This window comes from Loxodonta africana, chromosome 26, assembly GCF_030014295.1.
Source record: "Loxodonta africana isolate mLoxAfr1 chromosome 26, mLoxAfr1.hap2, whole genome shotgun sequence".
Lineage (NCBI taxonomy): Eukaryota > Metazoa > Chordata > Mammalia > Proboscidea > Elephantidae > Loxodonta > Loxodonta africana.
Window position 1 is genome coordinate 33,283,548 of NC_087367.1, and position 25,838 is coordinate 33,309,385.

Below are 25,838 nucleotides of genomic sequence, written 5' to 3' on the forward strand. Positions count from 1 at the left end.
ATTTCTTAGTTCTTAATCTTGTCTTCTTTTACATAGTAACATCGTGGTTTCCCTGTTTTGAGTATTTTTTAACTTGATTTATTTTTGTGATTTCCCTATGTTGACATCTGATTACTCTGTCCAGTGTTCTAGTCTTGGGTTGATACCTGATATTATTAATTTTCTAGCCAAAGAACTCCCTTTAGTATTTCTTGTAGTTTTGGTTTGGTTTTTATGACTTCCCTAAGCTTCTGTTTGTCAGGACATGTCCTTATTTCACCTTCATATTTGAGAGACAGTTTTGCTGGATATAAGATTCTTGGCTGGCAATTTTTTTTTTCCTTCAATGCTTTATATACGTCATTCCATTGCCTTCTTGCTTGCGTGGTTTCTGCCGAATAGTCCGAGCTTATTCTTATTGACTCTGCTTTGTAGGTGACTTTTTGTTTATCCCTAGCTGCTCTTAAACTTTTCTATATCTTTGGTTTTGGCAAGTTTGATTATAGTATGTCTTGGTGACTTTTTTTTTTAAATCTACCTTATGTGTAGTTCAATGAGCAAGTTGCATAGATATTTTCTCATTTTTCATTATATCAGGGAAGTTTTCCGGAAACTAATTCTCAACAATTTCTTCTGTGTTTCCTGTTATCCCTCTCTATTCTGGTATTTCAATCAGTCGTAGGTTATTTCTCTTGACAGCGGCCCAGATGATTGTTAATGTTTCTTCATTTTTTTACAATTTTTTAATTTGATTTTTCTCCAAATATATTGCTGCCAAGTGCCTTATCTTCAGCCTCACCAATTCTGCCTTCTGCCTGCTGAATTCTTCTCCTCTAACTTTCTACTGAGTTGTCTAATTCTGCAATTTTATTGTTAACCTCCTGAATTTCTGATTTATGTCTCTCTGTGGAGTCTTACAGCTTATTAAATTTTTCATTATGTTCTTGAATAACCTTTTTAATTTCTTCAATTGCTTTATCTGTGCATTCTTTGGCTTCTTCTGCATATGCCTGATCTTGTTCCTGATTTCTCAAAGAGTTCTGTATATTAATCTTTTATATTATGCATCTGGTAATTCCAGGAAGGCACCGTCATCCAGAAGATCCCTGGATTGTTTCTTTTGAGAGCTTGTTGAAGTGATCATGGTTTGCTTCTTTATGTGATTTGATATTGACTGTTGTCTCCATGCCATCCATGTTATAGTATTAGTTTAATATATGTTTGCTTACTATATCCTAGCTTCCTGCTTTATTTTTTTAATTAATTTTTATTTTGCATTAAGTGAAAGTTTACAAATCAGGTCAGTCTCTCATAAAAAAATTTACATACACCTTGCTATATGCTCCTAATTGCAGACGTCACTCTCCAAAGTGGGATGCAGGAAGTTTTCTTAATAGATTTTATTATACCAATTGACTTAGATGTTCCCTGAAACCATGGTCTTCAAATCCCTGCCCCTGCTACGCTGGCCTTTTAACTTTTTAGTTTATTAAGGAAACTTCTTTGCTTTTGGTTTACTCCATTTGTGTTGATCTCTCCTGTATTGTGTATCGTCTTTCCTATCACCTAAAATGAAGCTTATCTACCATCTAATTAGTGCATACTCCCCCCCAACCTCCCGTCCTCCCCTCTCTCGTAACCATCAAAGAGTATTTTCTTCTCAGCTTAAACTGTTTCTCCAGTTCTTATAATAGTGGTCTTATACAATATTTGTCCTTTTGCAGTTGACTGATTTTACTCAGCATAACGTCTTCCAGATTTCTCCATGTTATGAAGTGTTTCACAGATTCAACATTGATGTGTAGTTTTCCACTGTGTGAATATATCATAGTTTATTCATCCATTCATCTGGTGATGGGCACCTTGGTTGCTTCTGACTTTTTGCTATTGTAAACAGTGCTGGAATGAACATGGGTGTAAAGGCTCTTATTTCTCTAGGATATATTCCAAGGAGTGGGATTGCTGGATCATATAGTAGTTCTATTTCTAGCTTTTAAAGGAAGCACCAAGTCAATTTCCAAAGTGGTTGTACCATTTTACATTCCCACCAGCACGGTACAAGTGTTCCAGTCTCTCCATAACTTTTCCAACATTGATTATTCTGTGTTTTTTGGATTAATCCCAGCCTTGCTGAAGCGAGATGGAATCTCATTGTAGTTTTGAATTGCACTTCTCTAATGGCTAATGATCGAGAGCATTTCTTCATGTACCTGTTAGCCGCCTGAATGTCTTCTTTAGTGAAGTGCCTGTTCGTATCCTTTGCCCATTTTTTAAATTGGGTTTTTTGTCTTTCTGTGGTTGAGTTTTAGCAGAGTCACAGAGATTTTAGAGATCAGACACTGGTCGGAAATGTCATAGCTGAAAACTTTTTCCCAGTCTGTAGGTAGTCTTTTAACTCTATTGGTGAAGTCTTTGGATGAGCATAGGTGTTTGACTTTTAGGAGCTTCGAGTTATCTGCTTTTTACTTGGCATTTTTAATAATGTTTTCTACTCTGTTTATGCTATGTATTAGGGCTCCTGACATTGCCCCTGTTTTTTTCCATGATCTTTATTGTTTTAGACTTTGTATTTAGGTCTTCAATCCATTCGAGCTCGTTTTTGAGCATAGTGTGATGTATGGGTCTTGTTTCATTTTTTTGCCGATGGATATCCAGTTATGCCAGCACCATTTGTTAAAAAGACTATCTTTTCCCCAATTAACTGACACTGGGCCTTTGTCAAATATCAGCTGCTCATGTGTGGATGGATTTACATCTGGATTCTCAATTGTGTTCCATTGGTCTATGTGTCTGTTGTTGTACCAGTACCAGGCTGTTTTGACTACTGTGGTGGTATAATAGATTCTAAAATCAGGTAGAGTAAGGCCTTCCACTTTGTTTGTCTTTTTCAGTAATCCTTTAGCTATCTGGGGACTCTTTCTCTTCCATATGAAGTTGATTTGTTTCTCCATCTAATTAAAAAATGTCATTGGGAAGTGGAGCCAATATGATGGAATAGACAGACGCTTCCATCGAGCCCTCTTTACAACAAAGACCCAAAAAAACAAGTGAAACAAGTATATTTGTGACAAGGTGGGAGCCCTGAGCATCAAAGGCAAGCTTAGACAATGAACTGAGGGGCACGGGGAGGAAGAGGCTGTCCAGAAGTGGGGTGGAGTTACCGGACCTGAATCATGGGGAGCCCTCAGGCACCACTTCCAGAGCGGTGGCGGCAGGCTGGTACTAGCATTCTGGGGCCGCAGCTTCCTCAGGGAGAAGCAACCAGCCACGCAGCCCACTCACACATGCAGAACCTGAACAGAATGGCGCTCTTGGCAAAAGCTAAGTACTTGCGTATATTTCACCATGCCCCCCCAACCCCCAACCTAGCTTCAGCGGCTGAATCCCTAGGCCTGAGATAGACCCTGGTGAGCACCTACAGCCATACTCCAGGTCTTAGGGAAGGAAAAAATTTGCAACTGGGGGGAAAAGATAATTTCCTGGCTTCATTATCTGGGAGAGCTCAGGACAGAAGTGGCTCCTGTCCAGGCATAAACCATCCATGGACCTTGAGCACCTTTCCCTTCTGCATGGACCTGTGTGGGCCTATTTCAGGAGAATAGGCCCTTGTTGGCAAACTCCAACTATTTCAGCTGTGCGGTGGAGAGGTGGGTGTTTGACGTTTGACATTGCTTTGCCTCTTAAACAAGGTCCTCACCTACCCACATCAGGGACCTAGGGACTGGTAGGTCCAGTCAGGTCACCCAGCCACCCGCGACAGAGGTCCAAAGATAACTGGTACCTCCCAGTCCTTACAATCAAAAACTTTGGGTGCTCATAGTCCCTCTGCAGAACCCACCCACCAGCACGCTCTAGGGAACAGAGACGTGTTTTCCTCAGAGACACTTGGGGGTCAGTTCTCAGCTCCCTGCCTTGTTCAGAGCGTGACCGCCTGCTGCAGTCAGATACCGGTATATACACCAATCACCCTTGCCCCTCTGACTGTAGGACAGAGCCTGTACCACACACTTGATATCAGCTACCTGGAAACCTGAGCTGAATTCACACAAGAAAACTGAATGGACTCCTAGACTGATATACCTGATAACAGCTCTATCCAGCTGGGGACAGGACACCAGAGCTCCAAAGGCAAAAATAATCAAGCTAGCTCACTCAAGCAACCCATAGCGGTATACCAAAATAAAACAAAGGAAGCAGCTACCACACAGTAAGCAAGGATAAACTAATACAATAACTTATAGATGGCTCGGAGACAACAGTCAATAAAAAGTTACATAAAGAAAGAGCCCATGATCACATCCACAGGTTCTCAAAACAAAGAATCCAGGGATCTTCTAGATGAAAGTGCATTCCTGGAAATACTAGAACCAGAATACAAAAGTTTAATATACAGAACCCTTCAAGACATCAGGAAGGAAATGAGGCAACACACAAAACAAGCCAAGGAACACACAGATAAAGCAACAGAAAAAATCAGAAAGATTATTCAGGAACATAAGGAAAAGTTTAATAAGCTGGAAAAATCCATAGGCAGACAGCAATCAGAAATTCAGAAGATTAACAATAAAATTACAGAATTAGATAACTCAATAGAAGGTCAGAGGAACAGAATGGAGGAAGTAGAAGCTACAATTTCTGAACTCGAAGATAATCACTTGGCACTAACATATTTGAAGAAAAATCAGATAAAAGGATTAAAAAAAATGAAGAAAACTTAAGAATCATGTGGGACTCTATCAAGGGAAATAACCTATGAGTGATTGGAGTGCCAGAACGGGGAGGGATAACAGAAAATACAGAGAAAATTGTTGAAGATTTGTTGGCAGAAAACTTCCCTGATATTGTGAAAGATGAGAAGATATCTATCCAATATGCTCATCTAACTCCATATAAGGTAGATCTTAAAAGAAACTCACCAAGACATAGTATAAAAAAGCTTGCCAAAACCAAACATAAAGAGACAATTATAAGAGCAGCGAGGGATAAACGAAAAGTCACCTACAAAGGAAAGCCAATAAGAATAAGCTCTGACTACTCGGCAGAAACCATGGAGGCCACAAGGCAATGGGATGACATATTTAAAAAATTGAAGGAAAAAAACTGCCTTCCCAGAATCATATATCCAGCAAAACTGTCTCTTAAATATGAAGGTGAAATTAAGACATTTCCACATAAACAGAAGTTTAGGGAATTCGTAAAAACAAAACCAAACCAAAACTATAAGAAATAATAAAGGGAGTTCTTTGGTTAGAAAATCAATAATATCAGGTATCAACCCAAGACTAGAATACTGCGCAGAGCAATCAGAAGTCAACCCAGACACGGAAATCCAAAAAAACAAAGCAAGATTAAAAAAAAAAAAAAGCCCAACACAGGGTAATGGCGATGTTATTATATAAAAGAAGATAACATTAAATAATAAAGAGGGACTAAGAAATGTAATCATACACCTTCCACATGGAGAGAAAGATACAGTGATACAAAGAAATAAAAGTTAGTTTTAAATTTAGAAAAATAGGGGTAAATAATGAGGTAACCACAAAGGAGACAAACTATTCTACTCATCAAAATAAAGTACAAGGGAAAAATACAGACTCAGCAGAAACAAATTCAACAACAACAAATATGAGGAAAGTAAAATATATAAAGAAAATCTACTCAGCACATAAAACCAACTGGGAAAAAGAACTGTCAATGCACTAAAAAAGACATCAAAATGATAGCACTAAATTCATAACTATCCATAATTACCCTGAATGTAAATGGAAAAAATGCACCAATAAAGATACAGAGAGTGGCAGAATGGATTAAAAAACAAGATCCATCTATATGCTACCTACAAGAGACACACCTTACACTCAGAGACACAAACAAACTGAAACTCAAAGGATGGAAAAAAATATATCAAGCAAACAACAATCAAAAAAGAGCAGGAGCAGCAACATTTATTTCCGACAAAATAGACTTTAAAGTTAAATCCATCAGAAAGGATAAGAAAGGACACTATATAATGATAAAAGGGACAAAACACCAAGAAGACATAATCATATTAATATTTATGCACAAAATGACAGGGCTGCAAGATACATAAAACAAACTCTATCAGCATTGAAAAGTGAGATAGACAGCTCCACAATAATAGTAGGAGACTTCAACACACCACTTCTGGTGAAGGACAGGACATCCAGAAAGAAGCTCAATAAAGACACGGAAGATCTAAATGCCACAATCTACCAACCTGACCTCACAGACATATACAGAACATTCTACCCAACAGCAAACAAGTATACTTTCTTTTACAGTGTACATGGAACATTCTCTAGAATAGACCACATATTAGGTCATAAAGCAAGTCTTAGCAGAATCCAAAACACTGAAATATTACAAAGCATCTTCTCTGACCAGAAGGCCATAAAAGTAGAAATCCATAAAAGGAAAAGCAGGGAAAAGAAATCAAATACTTGGAAACTGAAAAATACCCTTCTCAAAAAAGACTGGATTATAGAAGACATTAAGGATGGAATAAATAAGTTCATAGACTCCAATGAGAATGAAAACAGTTCCTAGCAGAACCTTTGGGACACAGCAAAAGTGGTGCTCAGAGGCCAATTTATATCAATAAATGCACATCCAAAAAGAAGAAAGGGACAAAATCAAAGAATTACCCCTACAACTTGAACAAATAGATAGACAGCAACAAAAGGAACACACAGGCACCAAAAGAAAATAATAAAAATTAGAGCTGAACTAAATGAAATAGAAAACAGGAAAACAACTGAAAGAATTAAGAAGACCAAAAGCTGGTTTTTTGAAAAAATCAACAAAATTGATAAACCACTGGTGAAACTGACAAAAGAAAAACAGAAGAGGAAGCAAATAACGGTTTGGGGACCATGGTTTAAGGAGACTTCTAAGTCAATTGGCAAAATAATTCTTTTATGAAAACATTCTGCATCCCACTTTGAAATGTGGCGTCTGGGGTCTTAAATGCTAACAAGTGGCCATCTAAGATGCATCAATTGGTCTCAACCCACTTGGATCAAAGGAGAATGAAGAACACCAAGGTCACAAGATAACTAAGAGCCCAAGAGACAGAAAGGGCCACATGAACCAGAGACCTACATCATCCTGAGACCAGAAGAACTAGTTGGTGCCCGGCCACAGCCGATGACTGCCCTGACAGGGAGCACAACAGAGAACCCCTGAGGGAGGAGGAGATCAGTGGGATGCAGACCCCAAATTCTCACAAAAAGACCATACTTAATGGTCTGACTGAGACTAGAGGAATCCCGGCGGTCATGGTCCCGAAACCTTCTGTTGGCCCAGGACAGGAACCATTCCTGAAGACAACTCATCAGACATGGAAGGGACTGGACAGTGGGTAGGAGAGAGATGCTGATGAAGAGTGAGCTATTTGTATCAGGCAGACACTTGAGACTGTGTTGGCATCTCCTGTCTGGAGGGGTGATGGGAGGATAGAGAGAGTTGGAAGCTGGCAAAATTGTTAAGAAAGGAGAGACTGGAAGGGTTGACTCATTAGGGGGAGAGCAAGCGGGAGTATGGAGTAAGGTGTATATAAACTTATATGTGACAGTTTGACTTGATTTGTAAATGTTCACTTGAAGCTCAATAAAAGTTAATTGGAAAAAAAAAAAAGAAATGAGATAGGTGATATTAGAACAGACCCAACTGAAATTAAAAGAACCATATCAGATTACTATGAAAAACTGTACTCAAATTTGAAAACCTAGAAGAAATGGATGAATTCCCAGAAACACACTACCTACCTAAACTAACACGAATAGAGATAGATCAACTAAATAGTCCCATAACAAAAGAAGAGTTTGAAAAAGTAATCAAAAAAGTCCCAACAAAAAAAAAGCCCTGGTCCAGACAGCTTCACTGCAGAGTTCTACCAAACTTTCAGGGAAGAGTTAACACCACTACTACTAAAGGTATTTCAGAGCATAGAAAAGGACGGAATACTACCAAACTCATTCTATGAAGCCACCATATCTCTGATACCAAAACCAGGTAAAGACACCACAAGAAAAGAAAATTATAGACTTATATGCCTTATGAATGTAGATGCAAAAATCCTCGACAAAATTCTAGTCAATAGGATTCAACAACATATCAAAAAAATAATTCACTGTGACAAAGTAGTATTCGTACCAGGTATGCCGGGATGGTTCAACATTAGATAAACAATATAATCCACCACATAAATAAAACAAAAGACAAGAATCACATGATTTTATCAATTGATGCAGAAAAGGCATTTGAGAAAGTTCAACACTCATTCGTGATAAAAACTTTGAGCAAAACAGGAATAGAAGGAAAATTCCTCAACATAATAAAGGGCATTGATAGAAAGCCAAAAGCCAACATCACCCTAAATGGAGAGAGCCTGAAAATATTCCCACCGAGAAAAGGAACCAGACAAGGATGCCCATTATCACCACTCTTATTCAACATTGTGCTGGAAGTCCTAGCCAGAGCAATTAGGCTAGATAAAGAAATAAAGGGCATCCAGATTGGCAAGGAAGAAGTCAAAGTACCTCTATTTGCAAATGACATAATCTTATACACAGAAAACCCTAAGGAATCCTCCAGAAAACTACTGAAACTAACAGAAGACTTCAGCAGAGTATGGGGACACAAGATAAACATATAAAATTCAGTTGGATTCCTCTACACCAACAAAAAGAACATCCAAGAGGAAATCACCAAATCAATGCCATTTACACTAGCCCCCAAGAAGATAAAGTACTTAGGAATAAATCTTACCAGAGAGGTAAAAGTCTTAAACAAAGAAAACTACAGTACACTTCTGCAAGAAACCAAAAGAGACTTACATAAGTGGACGAACATACCTTGCTCGTGGATAGGAAGACTTAACATTATAAAAATGTCTATTCTACCAAAAGCGATCTGTACATTTAATGCAATTCCCATCCAAATCTCAAAGACATTCTTTAATGAGATGGAGAAACAAATCACCAAGTTCATATGGAAGGGAAAGAGGCCCTGGATAAATAAGGCATTACTGAAAAAGAACAAAGTGGGAGGTCTTACCTTAACTGATTTTAGAATCTATTATACCGCCACAGTAGTCAAAACAGCCTGGTGCTGGTACAACAACAGATACATGGACCAATGGAACAGAATTGAGAAGCCAGACATAAATCAATCCACATATGAGCAGTTGATATTTGACAAAGGCCCCAAACAGTTAAATGGGGAAAAGACAGTCTTTTTAACAAATGGTGCTGGCATAACTGGATATCCATCTGCAAAAAAATGAAACAAGACCCATACCTCACTCCATGCACAAAAACTAACTCAAAATGGATCAAAGAGCTAAATATAAAATCTAAAACAATAAAGATCATGGAAGAAAAACTAGGGACAACGTTAGGAGCCCTCATACATGCTATAAACAGTATACAAAACATTATAAAGAATGCAGAAGAAAAAGTAGATAACTGGGAGCTCCTAAAAATCAAACACCTATGCTCATCAAAAGACTTCACCAAAAGAGTAAAAAGACTACCTACAGACTGGGAAAAAGTTTTGAGCTATGACATTTCTGATCAGCGCCTGATCTCTAAAATCTACATGATACTGCAAAAACTCAACCTCAAAAAGACAAATAATCCAATTAAAAAATGGGCAAAAGATATGAATAGACACTTCACTAAAGAAGACATTCAGGTAGCTAACAGATATATGAGAAAATGTTCACGATCATTAGCCATTAGAGAAATGCAGATCAAAACTATGATGAGATTTCATCTCACTCCAACAAGGCTGGCATTAATCCAAAAAGCACAAAATAATAAATGTTGGAGAGGCTGCGGAGAGATTGGAACACTTAAACACTGCTGGTGGGAATATGAAACGGTACAGCCACTTTGGAAATTATTTGGTGCTTCCTTAAAAGTTAGAAATAGAACTACCATATGACCCAGAAGTCCCACTCCTCGGAATATATCCTAGAGAAATAAGAGCCTTTACACGAACAGATACATTAACACCCATGTTTATTGCAGCACTGTTTACAGTAGCAAAAAGATGGAAGCAACGAAGGTGCCCATCAATGGATGAATGGATAAATAAATTAAGGTATATTCAATGGAATACTACGGATCAGTAAAGAACAGTGAGGAATCTCTGAAACATTTCATAACATGGACGAATCTTGAAGGCATTATGCTGAGTGAAATTAGTCAGGTGCAAAAGGACAAATATTGCATAAACCACTATTAAAAGAACTTGAGAAATAGTTTAAACTGAGAAGAAAACATTCTTTTGTGTTTACGAGAGGGGGGAGGGAGGAAGGGTGGGAGGGGGCATTCATTAATTAGATAGTAGATAAGAACTACTTTAGGTGAAGGGAAAGACAGCACACAATACAGCAGAGGTTAGCATAATATGTCTAAACTAAAAGCAAAGAAGTTTCCTGAATAAACTGAATGCTTCGAAGGCCAGAGTAGCAGGGGCAGAGGTCTGGGGACCATCGTTTCAGGGGACATCTAAGTCAATGGCATAATAAAATCTATTAAAAAAACATTCTGCATCCCACTTTGAAGAGTGGCGTCTGAGGCCTTAAACGCTAGCAAGCAGCCATCTAAGATGCATCAATTGGTCTCAACCCACCTGGATCAAAGGAGAATGAAGAACACCAAGGACACAAGGCGATTACCAGCCCAAGAGACAGAAAAGGTGACATGAAGCAGAGACTACATCATCGTGAGACCAGAAGAACTAGATGGTGCCCGGCTACAACTGATGACTGCCCTGACAGGAAACACAACAGAGAGCCCCTAAGGGAGCAGGAGAGCAGCGGGATGCAGACCCCAAATTCTCAGAAGACCAGACTTAATGGTCTGACTGAGACTAGAAGGACCCTGGTGTTCATGGCCCCCAGATCTTCTGTTGGCCCAGGACAGGAACCATTCCCGAAGCCAACTCTTCAGACATGGATTGCAGTGGACAATGGGTTGGAGAGGGATGCTGGTGAGGAGTTTGCTTCTTGGATCAGGTGGACACCTGAGACTATGTTGGCATCTCCTGCTTGGAGGGGAGATGAGAGGATGGAGGGGGTTAGAAGCTGGTGAAAAGGACATGAAAAGAGATAGTGGAGGGAGAGAGCAGGCTGTCTCATTAGGGGGAGAGTAATTGGGAGTGCGTAAGAAAAAAAAAATTTTTTTTTTTTTTAGCAAGGTATATATGGGTTTTTGTGTGAGAGAGTGACTTGATTCAATAAAAATTATTAAAAAAGAATAGAAAAAAATGTCGTTGGAATTCAGATCAGAAATGTATTGTATATATAGATGGCTTTTGGTAGAAGAGACATTTTTACAATGTTAAGTCTTTCTATCTATGAACAAGGTATGGTTTTTCCACTTATGTAGTTTTCTTTTGGTTTCTTGCAGTAGTGCCTTGTAGTTTTCTTTGTATAGGTCTTTTACATCTCTGGTTAGATTTATTCTTAAGGGCTACTGTAAATGGTATTGATTTGGTGATTTCCTCTTCGATGTCCTTTTTGTTTGTGTAGAATAATCGAACTGATTTTTGCATGTTTATCCTGTATCCTGATACTCTGCTGAACTCTTCTATTAGTTTCAGTAGTTTATTTTGAGGATTCTTTAGGGTTTTCTATGTATAAGATTATGTCATCTGGAAATAGAGATACTTTTACTTCTTCCTTACCAATCTGGATTGCCCTTTATCTGTTTATTTAGCCGAATTGCTCTGGCTAGGACCTCCAACACAATGTTGAATAAGAGTGGTGATAAGGGGCATTCTTGTCTGGTTCCCGTTCTCAAAGGGAATGTTTTCAGAATCTCTCCATTAAGGATGATGTTGGCTGTTAGCTTTGTACAAAAGCCCTTTATTACGTTGAGGAATTTTCCTTCTATTCCTGTTTTGCTGAGAGTTTTTTCATGAATGTGTGTTGGATTTGTCAAATGCCTTTTCTGCATGAACTGATAAAATCATGTGGTTCTTGTCTTTTGTTTTATTTATGTGGTGGATTACACTGTTTTTCTAATGTTGAAGCATCCCTGCATACCTGGTATAAATCTCACTTGGTCATGGTGAATTATTTTTTTGATATGTTGTTGAATTCTACTGGCTAGAATGTTGTTGAGGATTTTTGCATATATGTTCATGAGGGATATAGGTGTGTAATTTTCTTTTCTTGTGGTATCTTTACTGGTTTTGGCATCAAGGACATACTGGCTTCATAGAATGAGTTAGGGAGTATTCCATCTTTTCTATGCTTTGAAGTACCTTTGGTGGTAGTGGTGTTACCTCTTCTCTGAAAGTTTGGTAGAACTCTGCAGTGAAGCCGTCCAAGCCAGGGTTTTTTTTTTTGTGTGTGTGTGTGCGGATTTTTTTGATTACCTTTTCAATCTCTTTTTGTGTTATGGGTCTATTTAGTTGTTTTACTTCTGTTTGTGTTAGTTCAGGTAGGTAGTGTGTTTTTAGGAATTCAACCATTTCTTCTAGGTTTTCAAATTTGATAGGGTACAGTTTTTCATAATAATCTGATATGGTTCTTTTAATTTCAGTTGGGTCTGTTGTAATATGGCCCATCTCATTTCTTATTTGGGTTATTTGTTTCTTTTCCTGTATTTCTTTAGTCAGTCTGGCTAATGGTTTATCAATTTTGTTGATTTTTTCAAAGAACCAGCTTTTGGTCTTGTTAATTCTTTCAATTGTTTTTCTGTTTTCTAAGTCATTTAATTCTGCCCTAATTTTTATTATTTGTTTTCTTCTGGTTCCTGAGGGTTTGTTTTGTTGCTCTCTTTCTATTTGTTCAAGTTATAGAGACAGTTCTTAGATTTTGGCTCTTTGTTCTGTTTGTATGTGTGCATTTATTGATATAAATTGGCCTCTGAGCACCACTTTCGCTGTGTCCCAATGGTTCTGATAGGAAGTGTTTTCACTCTCACTGGATTCTATGAACTTCCTTATTCCCTCCTTAATGTCTTCTATAACCGAGTCTTTTTTGAGCAGGGTACAGTTTCAAAGTATTTGATTTCTTTTCCTTGGTTTTTCTGCTATTGGTTTCTACTTTTTATGGCCTTATTGTCTGAGAAGGTGCTGTGTAATATTTTGATGTTTTGGATTCTTCAAAGGCTCACTTTATGACCTAATATGTGGTTTATTCTAGAGAATGTTTCATGTGCACTAGAAAAGAAAGTATACTTTGCAGCTGTTGGGTGGAATGTTCTGTATAAGTCTATGACGTCATGTTGGCTGATACTGGTTATTAGATCTTATGTGTTTTTACTGAGCTTCTTACTGGAAGTCTTGTTCTTCCCTGTAAGTGGTGTGTTGAAGTCTCCTACTATAATTGTGGAGGTGTCTGTCTCACTTTTCAACGCTGTTAGTATTTGTTTTATGTATCTTACAGCCTGTCATCGGGTGCATAAAATATTTAATATGGTTATATCTTCCTGGTAAATTGTTCCTTTAATCATTACATAGTATCCTTCCTCATCCTTTGTGTTGGATTTAACTTTAAAGTCTGTTTTGTCAGAAAATAATATTGCCACTGCTGCTCATTTTTTATTGTTGTTTGGTTGATGTATTTTTTTCATCCTTTGTGTTTTAGTTTATGTCTCTAAGTCGAAGGTGTGTTTCTTGTAAGCAGCATGTAGCTAGATTATGTTTTTTTATCCAACCTGCGAGTCTCTGTCTCATTATTGGAGCCTTTAGTCCATTTACATTCAATGGAATTATAGATAAGTATGAGTTTAGTGCTGTCATTTTGATGCTTTTTTCGTGTGTTGACAATTTCATTTTTTCACTTCCTTTTTTGTGCTGAGAATTTTTTCTTTGTAAATTACGTGTTCCTCATTTTCATGGTAGTTGAATTTATTTTTGCTGAGTTGTTATATTTATCTTGGTTTTTATTTTGAAATATGGAATCGTTAGCTCTTTGTGGTTACCTTAATATTTACCCCTACTTTTCTAAGTAAAAACCTAACTTGTCTCAGTGTATATATTGCCTCGATTTCCTCTGATCTACGCCTCCTGTATTCATTCCATCTTTATTGATTATTGTCATCTTTTACATAACGACATTAATGATTCCCTGTTTCGAGTGTTTTTTTTTTCTTTATTAATCTTATTTTGTTTTTGTGATTTCCCTATCTGAGGTGATATTAGGATGTTGTTATGTGTCCTTGTTTTGTGTTGATATCTGATATTATTGATTTTCTGACCAAAGAATTTCCTTTAGTAATTCTTCTAGCTTTGGTTTGGTTTTTACAAATTCTCTAAGCTTGTGTTTATCTGTAAATGACTTAATTTCACCTTCATATTTGAGAGAGTTTTGCTGGATATATGATTCTTGGCTGGCAAGTTTTCTCCTTCAGTGCTCTATATGTGTCATCCCATTGCCTTCTTGCCTGCATGCTTTCTGCCAAGTAGTCCAAACTTATTTTTATTGATTCTCCTTTGTAGGTGACTTTTCGTTTATCCCTGGCTGCTTTTAAAATTTTCTCTTTATCTTTGGTTTTGGGAAGTTTGATCATAATATGTCTTGGTGATTTTCTTTGGGGATCTATCTTGTATGGGGTTCGATGAGCATCTTGGATAGATATCCTTTCATCTTTCACGATGCCAGGGAAGTTTTCTGCCAACAGATCTTCAACTATTCTCTGTATTTTCTGTTATCCTTCCCTGTCTGGAATTCCAATCACACTCAAGTTATTCTTCTTAATAGAGTCCCACATGATTCTTAGGGTTTGTTCATTTTTTAAAAATTCTTTTATCTGATTTTTTTTTCAAATATAATGGTGTCAATTGCCTTATCCTGTCTCCGCAATTCTGTTCCTCTGACTGCCTATTGAGTTGTCTAATTCTTTAATTTTATTGTTAATCTTTTGAATTTCTGAATGCCATCTCTCTATGCATTCTTGCAGCTTATTAGATTTCTCACTATATTCTTGAATAATCTTTTTGATTTCTTCAACAGCTTTACCTATGTGTTCCTTGGCTTTTTCTGTACATTGCCTTATTTCATTTCTGAGGTCATCCCTGATGTCTTGAGGCATTGTGTATATTAGTCTTTTATATTCTACATCGGGCAATTCTAGGAACATACCTTCATCTGGGAAAGGTCTCGATTCTGTGATTTGGGGGTTTGTAGAAGCAATCATGGTCTGCTTCTTTATGGGATTTGATATTGACTGCTATCTCCGAGCCATGTATAAGTTATTGTAATGATTTATTTTATATTTGCTCACTGAGTCTTATCTTCCTGTTTTGTTTTATTTCAATATACCCAGGTGGGCTACTGGTGTGCACTAATTTGATTGTTGGAGCCTTTGAATCACTTATGTCCTGTTATCAGCTGGTTTGAGCTGTTACCGGTATATGAGCCTATGAGTCCATTCACCATTCTTGAATAGAATCAGCTCAGGTGTCCTGATAGTGGGTCGCCTGGTGTGTGGGGTAGGCTCTCACCTACTATCTTAGAGGAGTGGTGGTGATGGTTGTATGCAGCAGGGGGTCACAGTCTGAGGAGGGCAGGGTGCTGACAGCCTTCCCCTAAGTGCCAGTGAGGAAGGAGCATCTCTGTTCTATGCTACGCTCTGGTGGGTGGGCTCTGCAGCTGTACCTTAGGCACCCAGTGCTTGTACCTCTGAAGACTGGTAGGCACCACTATGCAGACCCCTTTAGCATGTGGCTAGGTGGTGTGTGGATGGAGCCTCAGCCCTCAGTTCCCTGCTGTGGGTCAGTGAGGGCTCTGTTTAATAAGTAGAGTGGTATCAGACCTCCAAAACCTGCCTCTCCACTGCTCAGCTGAAACAATTTACAGTCAGATCTCTAACAGAATTCCCTTTGCATTATAATAGCCACCTGGTTCTATGTAGGGGTGAAAGCCAAAGGCTGTGGATCTCTTATGCCTGGATGGAGTTGCTTCTGTACTGCTATTCCAGTTTATGGAAGTCAGGAAAGGATTTTTCCCCTGATTGTTAATTGCTGCTTTTCCCAGGCCAGGAGAATGAGTTAGAGGAAAAAAAAAAAAAAAACACAGAGCACTTCTCTCTCTGGCCCAGGGAATTCGAATGTTATGAAGCCAGCTGGGGCAGGGAGGGGGGTGATCAGATACATAGGAGAGAGCAGTGTGGTAAAATAGACAAAATCACTTATCTTGTTTGGTGAGGGCTCTTTTATCTGAGATTCCAGAGGAGTGTGTAGCCTGTGTGTGCTGGCTGGGTCCCCGCCGAGATTGCCCCAGGGGGTTAGGGCTGCGTCCTGTGCTTGCCTTGTCTCAGGAAGCCACTATCAGCCCCGCTGCACTCGCTCCAAAGCCCAACACCAAGGGATCAGGGCTGGGGGGTTGCTGCATGGTCTCTCGCTCTGCTGTCACTCAGGTTGGTTTGTAGCCTGTGTGCGCTGGCTGGGTTCCTGTGGTGATTGCTCCTGGGGGTTAGTGCTGCGTCCCATGCTTGCCTTGTCTCAGGAAGCCAGTATCAGCCCCACCGCTGTGGCACCAAAGCACCGCACCAAGGGCTCAGGGCTGAGGTGCAGCACGCTGGACTCCGGAACTGGTCGGTGCTTCAGTGCGTGGTCTCTCGCTCCTGTCACTCAGGTCGATGCCTTAGTTCTGTGTTTGATGGTCAGGGTTCGTAGACTGTCATGTATGTAATCACTTTTTTTGAGTCTCTGTTGCAAGAGGGTTCAGCGGATACTTCTGCCTCGTCAGCCATCTTGGTCTTCTTTATTTTGTTTTGATATGTCCAAATAGGTTCCATGAGTGAGCTAGCTTGATTATTTTCACCTTTGAAGCTCTAATGGCCTGTCATCATATGGCTAGAGCTATTACCAGGTATATGAGCCTAGGAGTCCATTTGCTTTTCTTGTATGGCTTCAGCTCAGGTGTCCAGGCAGTTGGTCATCAAGTGTGTGGTACCGGCTCTGTCCTACAGTCTTAGATGGGCAGGGGTGATTGGTGTAGGTACCGGTAACTGGTTGCAGCAGGAGGTCACACTCTGAACAAGGCAGGAGGGTCATAACCATCCCCCAAGTGTCTGTGAGGAAAACATATCCCTGTTCCCTAGAGCACACAGGTGGGCAAGTTCTGCAGATGGATCTTGGGCATCCAGTGCTTTTGGTTGTAAGGACTTGGAGGTACCAGTTATCCTTGGACCCCTGTCGCGGGTGGTTGGGTGACCTGAATAGAGCTACTTGTCGTTAGGCAGCTGATGTGGGTAGGTGAGGACCCTTTTTAATAGACAATGCAGTATCAAACATCAAATGCCCACCTCTCCACTGCACAGCTGAAACAGTTATAGTCTGCCAACAAGGACCTATTCTCCTGAAAGAGGCCCCCACAGGTCCACACAGAGGGGAAAGATATTTAAAGTCCTTGAACCATTTATGCCTGGACAGGAGCCGCTTCTGTCCTGAGCTCCCCAGGTTAGTGGAGCTGGCAGATTATCTTTTCTCCAATTGTGAATTTATTTGTTTTCCAAGGCCAGGACAATGGCTCGGGGCACGCAGCCAGATCTATCCCAGGCCCAGGGAAATTGACAGCCACTAAAGCTGGCTTCAGGGCTGGGGGAGTGGTAAAATATATGCAAGCACTTAGCTGTTGCCTAGAGCGCCATTCTTCTCTGATTACAGACGTGTGAGGACGCTGTGCGGCTGTCTGTTTCTCCCTGAGGAAACTGCGGCCAAAAGCTACCGCCAGCCTCCTGCCGCCACTTCCAGTAATGGTGCCTGAGGCATCCTGGCGATTCGGGTCCAGTAACTCCTCTCTGCTTCTGAACAGTCTCTCCCTCCCCCTGCTGCTCAGTCCGTTTTCTCACTTTGCCTTTTATGTTCAGGGCTTCTAGCTTGTCATAAATGTAATCTTTTCACTTGTTTTTTCGGGTCTTTATTGTAAGAGGGTTCACCAGAAGCAAATGACTACTCTGCTATCTTGGCCCCGGCTCCCCAAGAACTGCGTATTTTAACTGTGTCCCCATCCTCCTGTATTGTACCTAGATGGTGTTTTATGAATGTTTATGCACCACACAATTTCTCACAGTTATTTTCATTCTCTGCTAACTGAACAGTGATTGGTTAAGGTTCTCTGAGTTAACTGGGGTTATATAAACGATCACATGTTCTCAGCCCCATCTGGTCAGTACATTTTCCTATCTTCCTAAAGTCTCATAAACCCTTCTTTATCTCTTACTAAAGAAGTCCTTGTTACATCCTCCTAGAAGTCCATCTTTAATGAAATTAAAAAACATTTACTGGATATTTCCTAGGAAAGCTTGGATAAATGGGGCCCTTTCCATTAGGAAGTTCACAATTTTAATGCGAGAGGCAGACACACACAAATGACTGCAAAGCTTAATGGGAACGTGGAAAAAGTATAGGTAGAAGTCCTTCCTAGTGACCTCTATAATACACTTAGCTACAAACCTTGTGGTTCTCTTCCTCAGTATAGTCACCCTTTTCCTTGCATCCAAGGTCTCTTGAGCTTCCTTGTGCTGTGTTAATCCCATTGTGCAACAGAAATTCTGACAATATCACTGATTTATTCATTTACCTTTGTTAATCCCAAATTCTTTACCCTTCTATCTGCCACATAATTCAGACTAGTTGGCCTATCCATCGCTGAATCAAAAAAAAAAAAAAAAAAAAAACCCAGAAATTACTCATATTTTCTTAAAAATTCTTCCAGTATTGTTAATGACAATTTTCAGATATTTCAAGGAAGAGCAATGAATCATTTTCTATTTGTATATTTCTCAATATAATTTCACTCTATGAAAATTTTCACTGGTTTTATAAAATTTTTGGTATCTTCTACATTTCCACTCTAAAACAAAACAAAACAAACAAAAACGGTTGCCCTCAAGTTAATTCTGACTCATGGAGAACCTACGCATGTAGAGTAGAACTGCTCTGTAGAGTTTTGAAGGCTGTGACCTTCCAAAGCAGATTACCAGGCTTTTCTTCTGAGGTGCCTCTCAGTGGGTTCGATCTGCCAATCTTTCAGGTAGTAGTCAAGTGCTTAACCATTTGTGCCACCCAAGGACTCCAATGTTTTCTCTCTAAGGACTGATAATATCTTAGGTTTTATTCATTTTTGAACTCTGACCTCCTCTTAGCTTTCAGTTCCATTCTTTCTCTCCCACTGGCTGCTTACAGTTATCTCTGCCTGGGCAGCAAGGTGCCATAAAATTCTTTTGGCCCGGGATCTAGCCCAAGATCATTATCCACCTTGTCAAGCCCTAGATTTGGCTACCCAGCACTTTCTTCTAATATTATTTAATACCTCAGGCCCATTCAAAGCTACCTGGTTTGCACCTCTGTTTAGGGAATAATGTACACACAGTTCTTGCTTTAAAAGAAGTCATTGATTAACAAATAACTGTCTAAAAAGTTTGATGACAGGGACTGAAGACAAATTCCCCAAGACTTTTTTCCAGGAAATTGCTAAGAAAAAAACAACATGAATATCTGGAACTAGAGAAACATATGCATTCAATTTGGGTTGCACTTATTGAGGTATTTCTAAACTATGCTGCAGTAACTCAGAGCTAAAAGCCAGACTATATTTGAATTGGGTTTCTTTCATGGGTCCGAGATTCCATAGAAATTCTCATCTTGGCATCTCTAAGTCAAAACGTGAAACTCAAGTGTGTTCTGAATCTCAAATGTATCCTGCCACATTCCTACAGAGACTATCGATATTAAATTTCCATGCTGTCTGTGTATCATCATTACTTTTAAGGGGGAAGAGAAATGCAAAAACACTTCCCGTTGAAAATGCCTTGCTGAATATGGAAGGATCTCTGGATTATTAGGAAAGTTTTAATGTTTATGCCTACCACACATCATTATTCAAATATGCCCCACGGTTATTAGCAGTGCCATCAATTAAATATTTGGCATTAAAATAAACTCTGAAATCTATAGCTATCTATAGAATGCTGACATGATCACGTGATTAGACAGATGTAGGCTAACTTCAGGCAGAAAGCAAGATCACAAAGTTGCCTCCAGTGACACAACAAAGAAAGATGATTAGAAACAAGGTAGGTACACACGCCACTATAAACAGCTTCTAGGAGAAGGAATGCAGATGGATCAGAGATTCACTGACATTATGCTTCAAACGGTACTAAGACTTGCTTCAGGAATACATCTGAGCTATTTAGATTTAAATATTTCAAGCAGATACATTAATTCCTTCTGGAAAACAGGAATCATCAATGTGGCAAAGAATGAAGTCAATTTAATAATAAACCCAGTGCTGTCGAGTCGATTCCAACTCATAGCGACCCTATAGGATAGAGTAGAACTGCCCCAAAGAGTTTCCAAGGAGCGCCTGGCAGATTTGAGCTGCCGACTCTTTAGTTAGCAGCTGAATAGCAGTCAATAAAATCCCGTATGTTCAGAGCAACCACATATTTGTTAGGTTGATATCAAACCACAGACATGGATTCAATGCATTGAGAGAAAATAGGAATATGATTAATAAACCAGACAACTACATCAGATTGTTAGTTAAATTATAAAATCTGCGATACGAAAGCTTGGACCATCCATACTAAGTCTTGGTTTTGTCTCTAGTCTGTCAAAAAATCTGTGACAAAAGAGGCAATTAAAGATAGAATATTGCTTTTATGCCAAAAAGCCTGTAATAAAAACAGGATCCAATTCCTTGGCATCTCTTGGCACTTTCATATAAGTCAACATTCATTTTGTTAAAATGTCAAAATCCCAAAATGAAAATATTCTCATACACACTTATAATTCAAATGCTCCTCCTCTACTATATTAAATCCAAGCACATTTAATCTCTACATTAAAAAAAAAAACCTGGAAAATTTAAATTCACCATAATACATCATGATGGAAAATCAATAATACATCATGATGGAAAATCAATAGATGATATTAAATAAGGGACAGAGCAGTAGATTTAAATCTCGGGATCAGTAATTTATTAAAAAAAAAAAAAAAACAAGTTTCATGAGGTCAAGACCAATGTCCTTCATATCTCCGTGACAGACAGCTCGGTGTGGAGAAACAATGGGTCTAATATTATTCCGGTGCCGTATCTTAGAGATTGGACATCATCTTCCCCCTCAAGAATGCTGTAATTTAGGGCATGTGAAAGGTGATACACTTTATGGCAATCCAGAATAAAAAAATGATAAATACTCACTATCAGTGGACATACTATTCATTTATACTTCGGGATACACTACAGAGTTCCATAATGGCAGAGAGACAAGAAAAATATTTATCTATGTATCAGAAATAAACAGACATAAATTATAAATATAAGTGTGAGTTTCCAATGGATAAAATAGGCAGCTTAGTAAATGTAGGACAACTTGTAGGGCAGCCAGGTATAGCAAAAAACGTTAGGATACAGGGTACGCACAATCTGAATTTTTAGCCCTGGCATTAACAATGACTTAGTGTGTTATCCTGGGAAAAAAATCACTTAATCTCACTGTTTTGTTTCCTTTGACTATAAATGTAATAATTCTTATGGCAACGTGGGGAAGAGTAGTGGGAAAAGATCCTAAAAAATCTTAGCTCTATGACTCGTCAGCTAGAACATGCTAATTCACTTCTCTGAGCCTCAGTGAATCATACATCAAAAGAATATAAGAAAAACTGCCTCTTGAGTTGTTGAGCACTAAATGAGGCAGCCACAGTACTCAGCCCACAGTGGGTGTTTAACTGAAGCTGTGGCTGTGATAGTTGCTGTGTTCTTACTAGTACCCTAGCTCCACTGTATCATTTGGGGATGAAAAAATATAAAATCCTGTCTTCTCCACTTTTGACTGAATTATTATTGAGGCTTTTTAGGATCAGAAAAAGGAATGAGGAATAATCAATAAAAATAGGGGCCAGGGAAAGCACAGATATACACCACCTAAATATGCCCAGCAAGGATATAAAAATGCTTAGGAAGATAATATAGTTTCAAATACCAAGGTGGGTTCAGGGAAGGACCAGCAAAGCCCAGGTGATCTGAGCCCATGATAACTGAGAAGTTACCACGAACCATGCGAAGCGAGAATATAGTTCTGATATGCATGTGTCTCAGTTAGCACAGTGCTTATGCAAAGAGAGAACTTCCTGTCCTCCATATAGACCCCAAGAAGGCTATCTTAATAATACAAATTGCTGTAGCTCATTTATGTACATAAAAAAAGGGACAAAACCTCAGACCGTCACCAAGAAGCATCACAGAAATGGTGAACTCTGTAAATAAAAAAAGGACTTTAAAAATAAAAAAGAGTAATACCTTGACATCTTTTATTGTCATTTAGCTGGAATCCATTTGGACAAGTACAATTATAAGACCCTGCCGTGTTAATGCAGTCTCCTCCCTGGCAAATATGACTGTCCTCCAGGCATTCGTTGATATCTACAAATCAAGTATAAGAGAAAACTTTTTTAACTAAATAAACTACATGTATGAAAATTTGACATTTTCCCTTACACACAAAATCACACACTTTTACATTATTTTCTCATTTGTAATAATTTTAATTAAAAATATAGATGTTAGCTTTTCAATTTTTAGAGTTAACAAATAAAACATTTTCAAGGATTTTAACTTTGTGCAATATATAAACTCTGAAATTTTAACATCAAATAAAATTAATTGGAAAAAGGAAAGTTCAAACTATGCAACAAACAATAATTTTCTTGGTGATGACAGAAAAAAATTCTTTAAATATGCAATCATTAAATATATGTTAAACATCTATTCACAAGATTCTGTATTATGCATTATAAGAAAAATTTTTAAGTGTTTGGCATGAGCCTTGCCCTACAAAAGAAATGTTTGGTCAAAAAAGAAATTGTATTAAAAAAATTAACACAAAAAATATTAAAATGTTTTATAGGTCCTAAACACTTCACAAAATAACAAAATGTAATTATTTATCAGAAGACTGGTACCAACCTTAGGTGCCAGGAATTTACAGAAGAGGTATCACAATGGTCACCATGTAACAGAAGGAATTTACTGTGAGTCTTGATAGCACCACAAGGTTCAGAGGAGGGGTAAGAGGGGCTTTGACAGGAAGTGGTATCAGGAGGAAGAAAATGCTTGGTTAAAGTCATTTACTCAGCAGCTATTGAAAACAAGTTTGATGCTGCCTGGATATATATATATGTATTTTTTTTAAATAATTTTTATTGTGTTTTAAGTGAAAGTTTACAAATCAAGTCGGTCTGTCACATATAAGCTTATATACACCTTACTACATACTCCCATTTACTCTCCCCCTAATGAGTCAGCCCGCTCCCTCCTTCCAGTCTCTCCTTTCGTGACCAATTTGCCAGTTTCTAACCCTCTCTACCCTCCCATCTCCCCTCCAGACAGGAGTTGCCAACACAGTCTCAAGTGTCCACCTAATACAAGTAGCTCACTCTTCCTCAGCATCTCTCTCCAACCCATTGTCCAGTCCCTTCCATGTCTGATGAGTTGTCTTCGGAAATCGTTCCTGTCCTGGGCCAACAGAAGGTTTGGGGACCATGACCACCGGGATTCTTCTAGTCTCAGTCAGACCATTAAGTCTGGTCTTTTTATAAGAATTTGGGGTCTGCATCCCCCTGTTATCCTGTTCCCTCAGGAGTTCTCTGTTGTGCTCCCTGTCAAGGCAGTCATCAGTTGTGGCCAGGCACCATCTAGTTCCTCTGGTCTCAGGATGATGTAAGTCTCTAGATCATGTGGCCCTTTCTGTCTTTTGGGCTCATAGTTATCGTGTGACCTTGGTGATCTTCATTCTCCTTTGATCCAGGTGGGTTGAGACCAATTGATGCATCTTAGATGGCCGCTTGTTAGCATTTAAGACCCCAGACGCCCCATTTCAAAGTGGGATGCAGAATGTTTTCATAATAGAATTTATTTTGCCAATTCACTTAGAAGTCCCCTTAAGCCATAGTCCCCAAACTCTCGCCCTTGCTCAGCTGACCTTCAAAGCATTCATTTTATCCCGGAAACTTCTTTGCTTTTGGTCCAGTCCAGTTGAGCTGACTTTCCCTGTATTGAGTATTGTCGTTCCCTTCACCTAAAGTAGTTCTTATCTACTAATTAATCAATAAAAAACCCTCTCCCTCCCTCCCTCCCTCCCCCTCTCGTAACCACAAAAGAATGTGTTCTTCTCAGTTTATACTATTTCTCAAGATCTTATAATAGTGGTCTTATCAATATTTGTCCTTTTGCATCTGACTAATTAACTCAGTATAATGCCTTCCAGGTTTCTCCATGTTATGAAATGTTTCACAGATTCGTCACTGTTCTTTATCAATGTGCAGTATTCCATTGTGTGAATATACCATAATTTAACCATTCATCCGTTGATGGACACCTTGGTTGCTTCCAGCTTTTTGCTATTGTAAATGGAGCTGCGATAAACATGGGTGTGCATATATCTGTTTGTGTGAAGGCTCTTATTTCTCTAGGGTATATTCCGAGGAGTGGGATTTCTGGGTTGTATGGTAGTTCTATTTCTAACTGTTTAAGATAACGCCAGATAGATTTCCAAAGTGGTTGTACCATTTTACATTCCCACCAGCAGTGTATAAGAGTTCCAATCTCTCCACAGCCTCTCCAGCATTTATTGTTTCGCGTTTTTTGGATTAATGCCAGCCTTGTTGGAGTGAGATGGAATCTCATCGTGGTTTTAATTTGCATTTTTCTAATGGCTAATGATCGAGAGCATTTTCTCAGGTATGTTAGCTGCCTGAATATCTTCTTTAGTGAAGTGCGTGTTCATATCCTTTGCCCACTTTTTGATTGGGTTGTTTGTCTTTTTGTGGTTGAGTTTTAACAGAATCATATAGTTTTAGAGATCAGGCGCTGGTCAGAGATGTCATAGCTGAAAATTCTTTCCCAATCTGTAGGTGGTCTTTTTACTCTTTTTTTTTTTTATTGAGCTTCAAGTGAACGTTTACAAATCAAGTCAGTGTGTCACATATAAGTTTATATACACCTTACTCCATACTCCCCCTTGCTCTCCCGCTAATGAGTCAGCCCGCTCCCTCCTTCCAGTCTCTCCTTTTGTGACAATTTTGCCAGCTTCCAACCCTCTCTACCCTCCCATCCCCCCTCCAGACAGGAGATGCCAACACAGTCTCAAGGGTCCACCTGATACAAATAGCTCACTCTTCATCAGCATCTCTCTCCTACCCACTGTCCAGTCCCTTCCATGGCTGATGAGTTGTCTTCGGGAATGGTTCCTGTCCTGGGCCAACAGAAGGTCTGGGGACCATGACCGCCGGGATTCCTCTAGTCTCAGTCAGACCATTAAGTATGGTCTTTTTGTGAGAATTTGGGGTCTTCATCCCACTGACCTCCTGCTCCCTCAGGGGTTCTCTGTTGTGCTCCCTGTCAGGGCAGTCATCGGTTGTGGCCGGGCACCAACTAGTTCTTCTGGTCTCAGGATGATGTATGTTTCTGGTTCATGTGGCCCTTTCTGTCTCTTGGGCTCATAGTTATCATGTGACCTTGATGTTCTTCGTTCTCCTTTGATCCAGGTGGGTTGAGACCAATTGATGCATCTTAGATGGCCGCTTGTTAGCATTTAAGACCCCAGACGCCACATTTCAAAGTGGGATGCAGAATGTTTTCATAATAGAATTATTTTGCCAATTGACTTAGAAGTCCCCTTAAACCATGGTCCCCAAACCCCCACCCTTGCTCCGCTGACCTTTGACCTTTGAAGCATTCAGTTTATCCCGGAAACTTCTTTCCTTTTGGTCCAGTCCAGTTGAGCTGACCTTCCCTGTATTGAGTATTGTCCTTCCCTTCACCTAAAGTAGTTCTTATTTACTAACTAATCAGTAAAAAA

The 25,838-nt window shown here is 39.1% G+C and overlaps 1 protein-coding gene across 9 annotated transcripts in view; it reads right to left on the reverse strand.

The window, feature by feature from the left end:
* Window positions 1-25,838, reverse strand: part of LTBP1 (latent transforming growth factor beta binding protein 1) — a 737,180-nt gene that overhangs the window by 112,446 nt on the left and 598,896 nt on the right. For all 9 annotated transcript variants that reach the window (XM_064277221.1, XM_064277224.1, XM_064277220.1 and 6 more), the window contains one exon: window positions 22,280-22,402. In XM_064277221.1, the coding sequence (XP_064133291.1) occupies window positions 22,280-22,402 (123 nt within the window). The remainder of the gene's footprint in view (window positions 1-22,279; window positions 22,403-25,838) is intronic.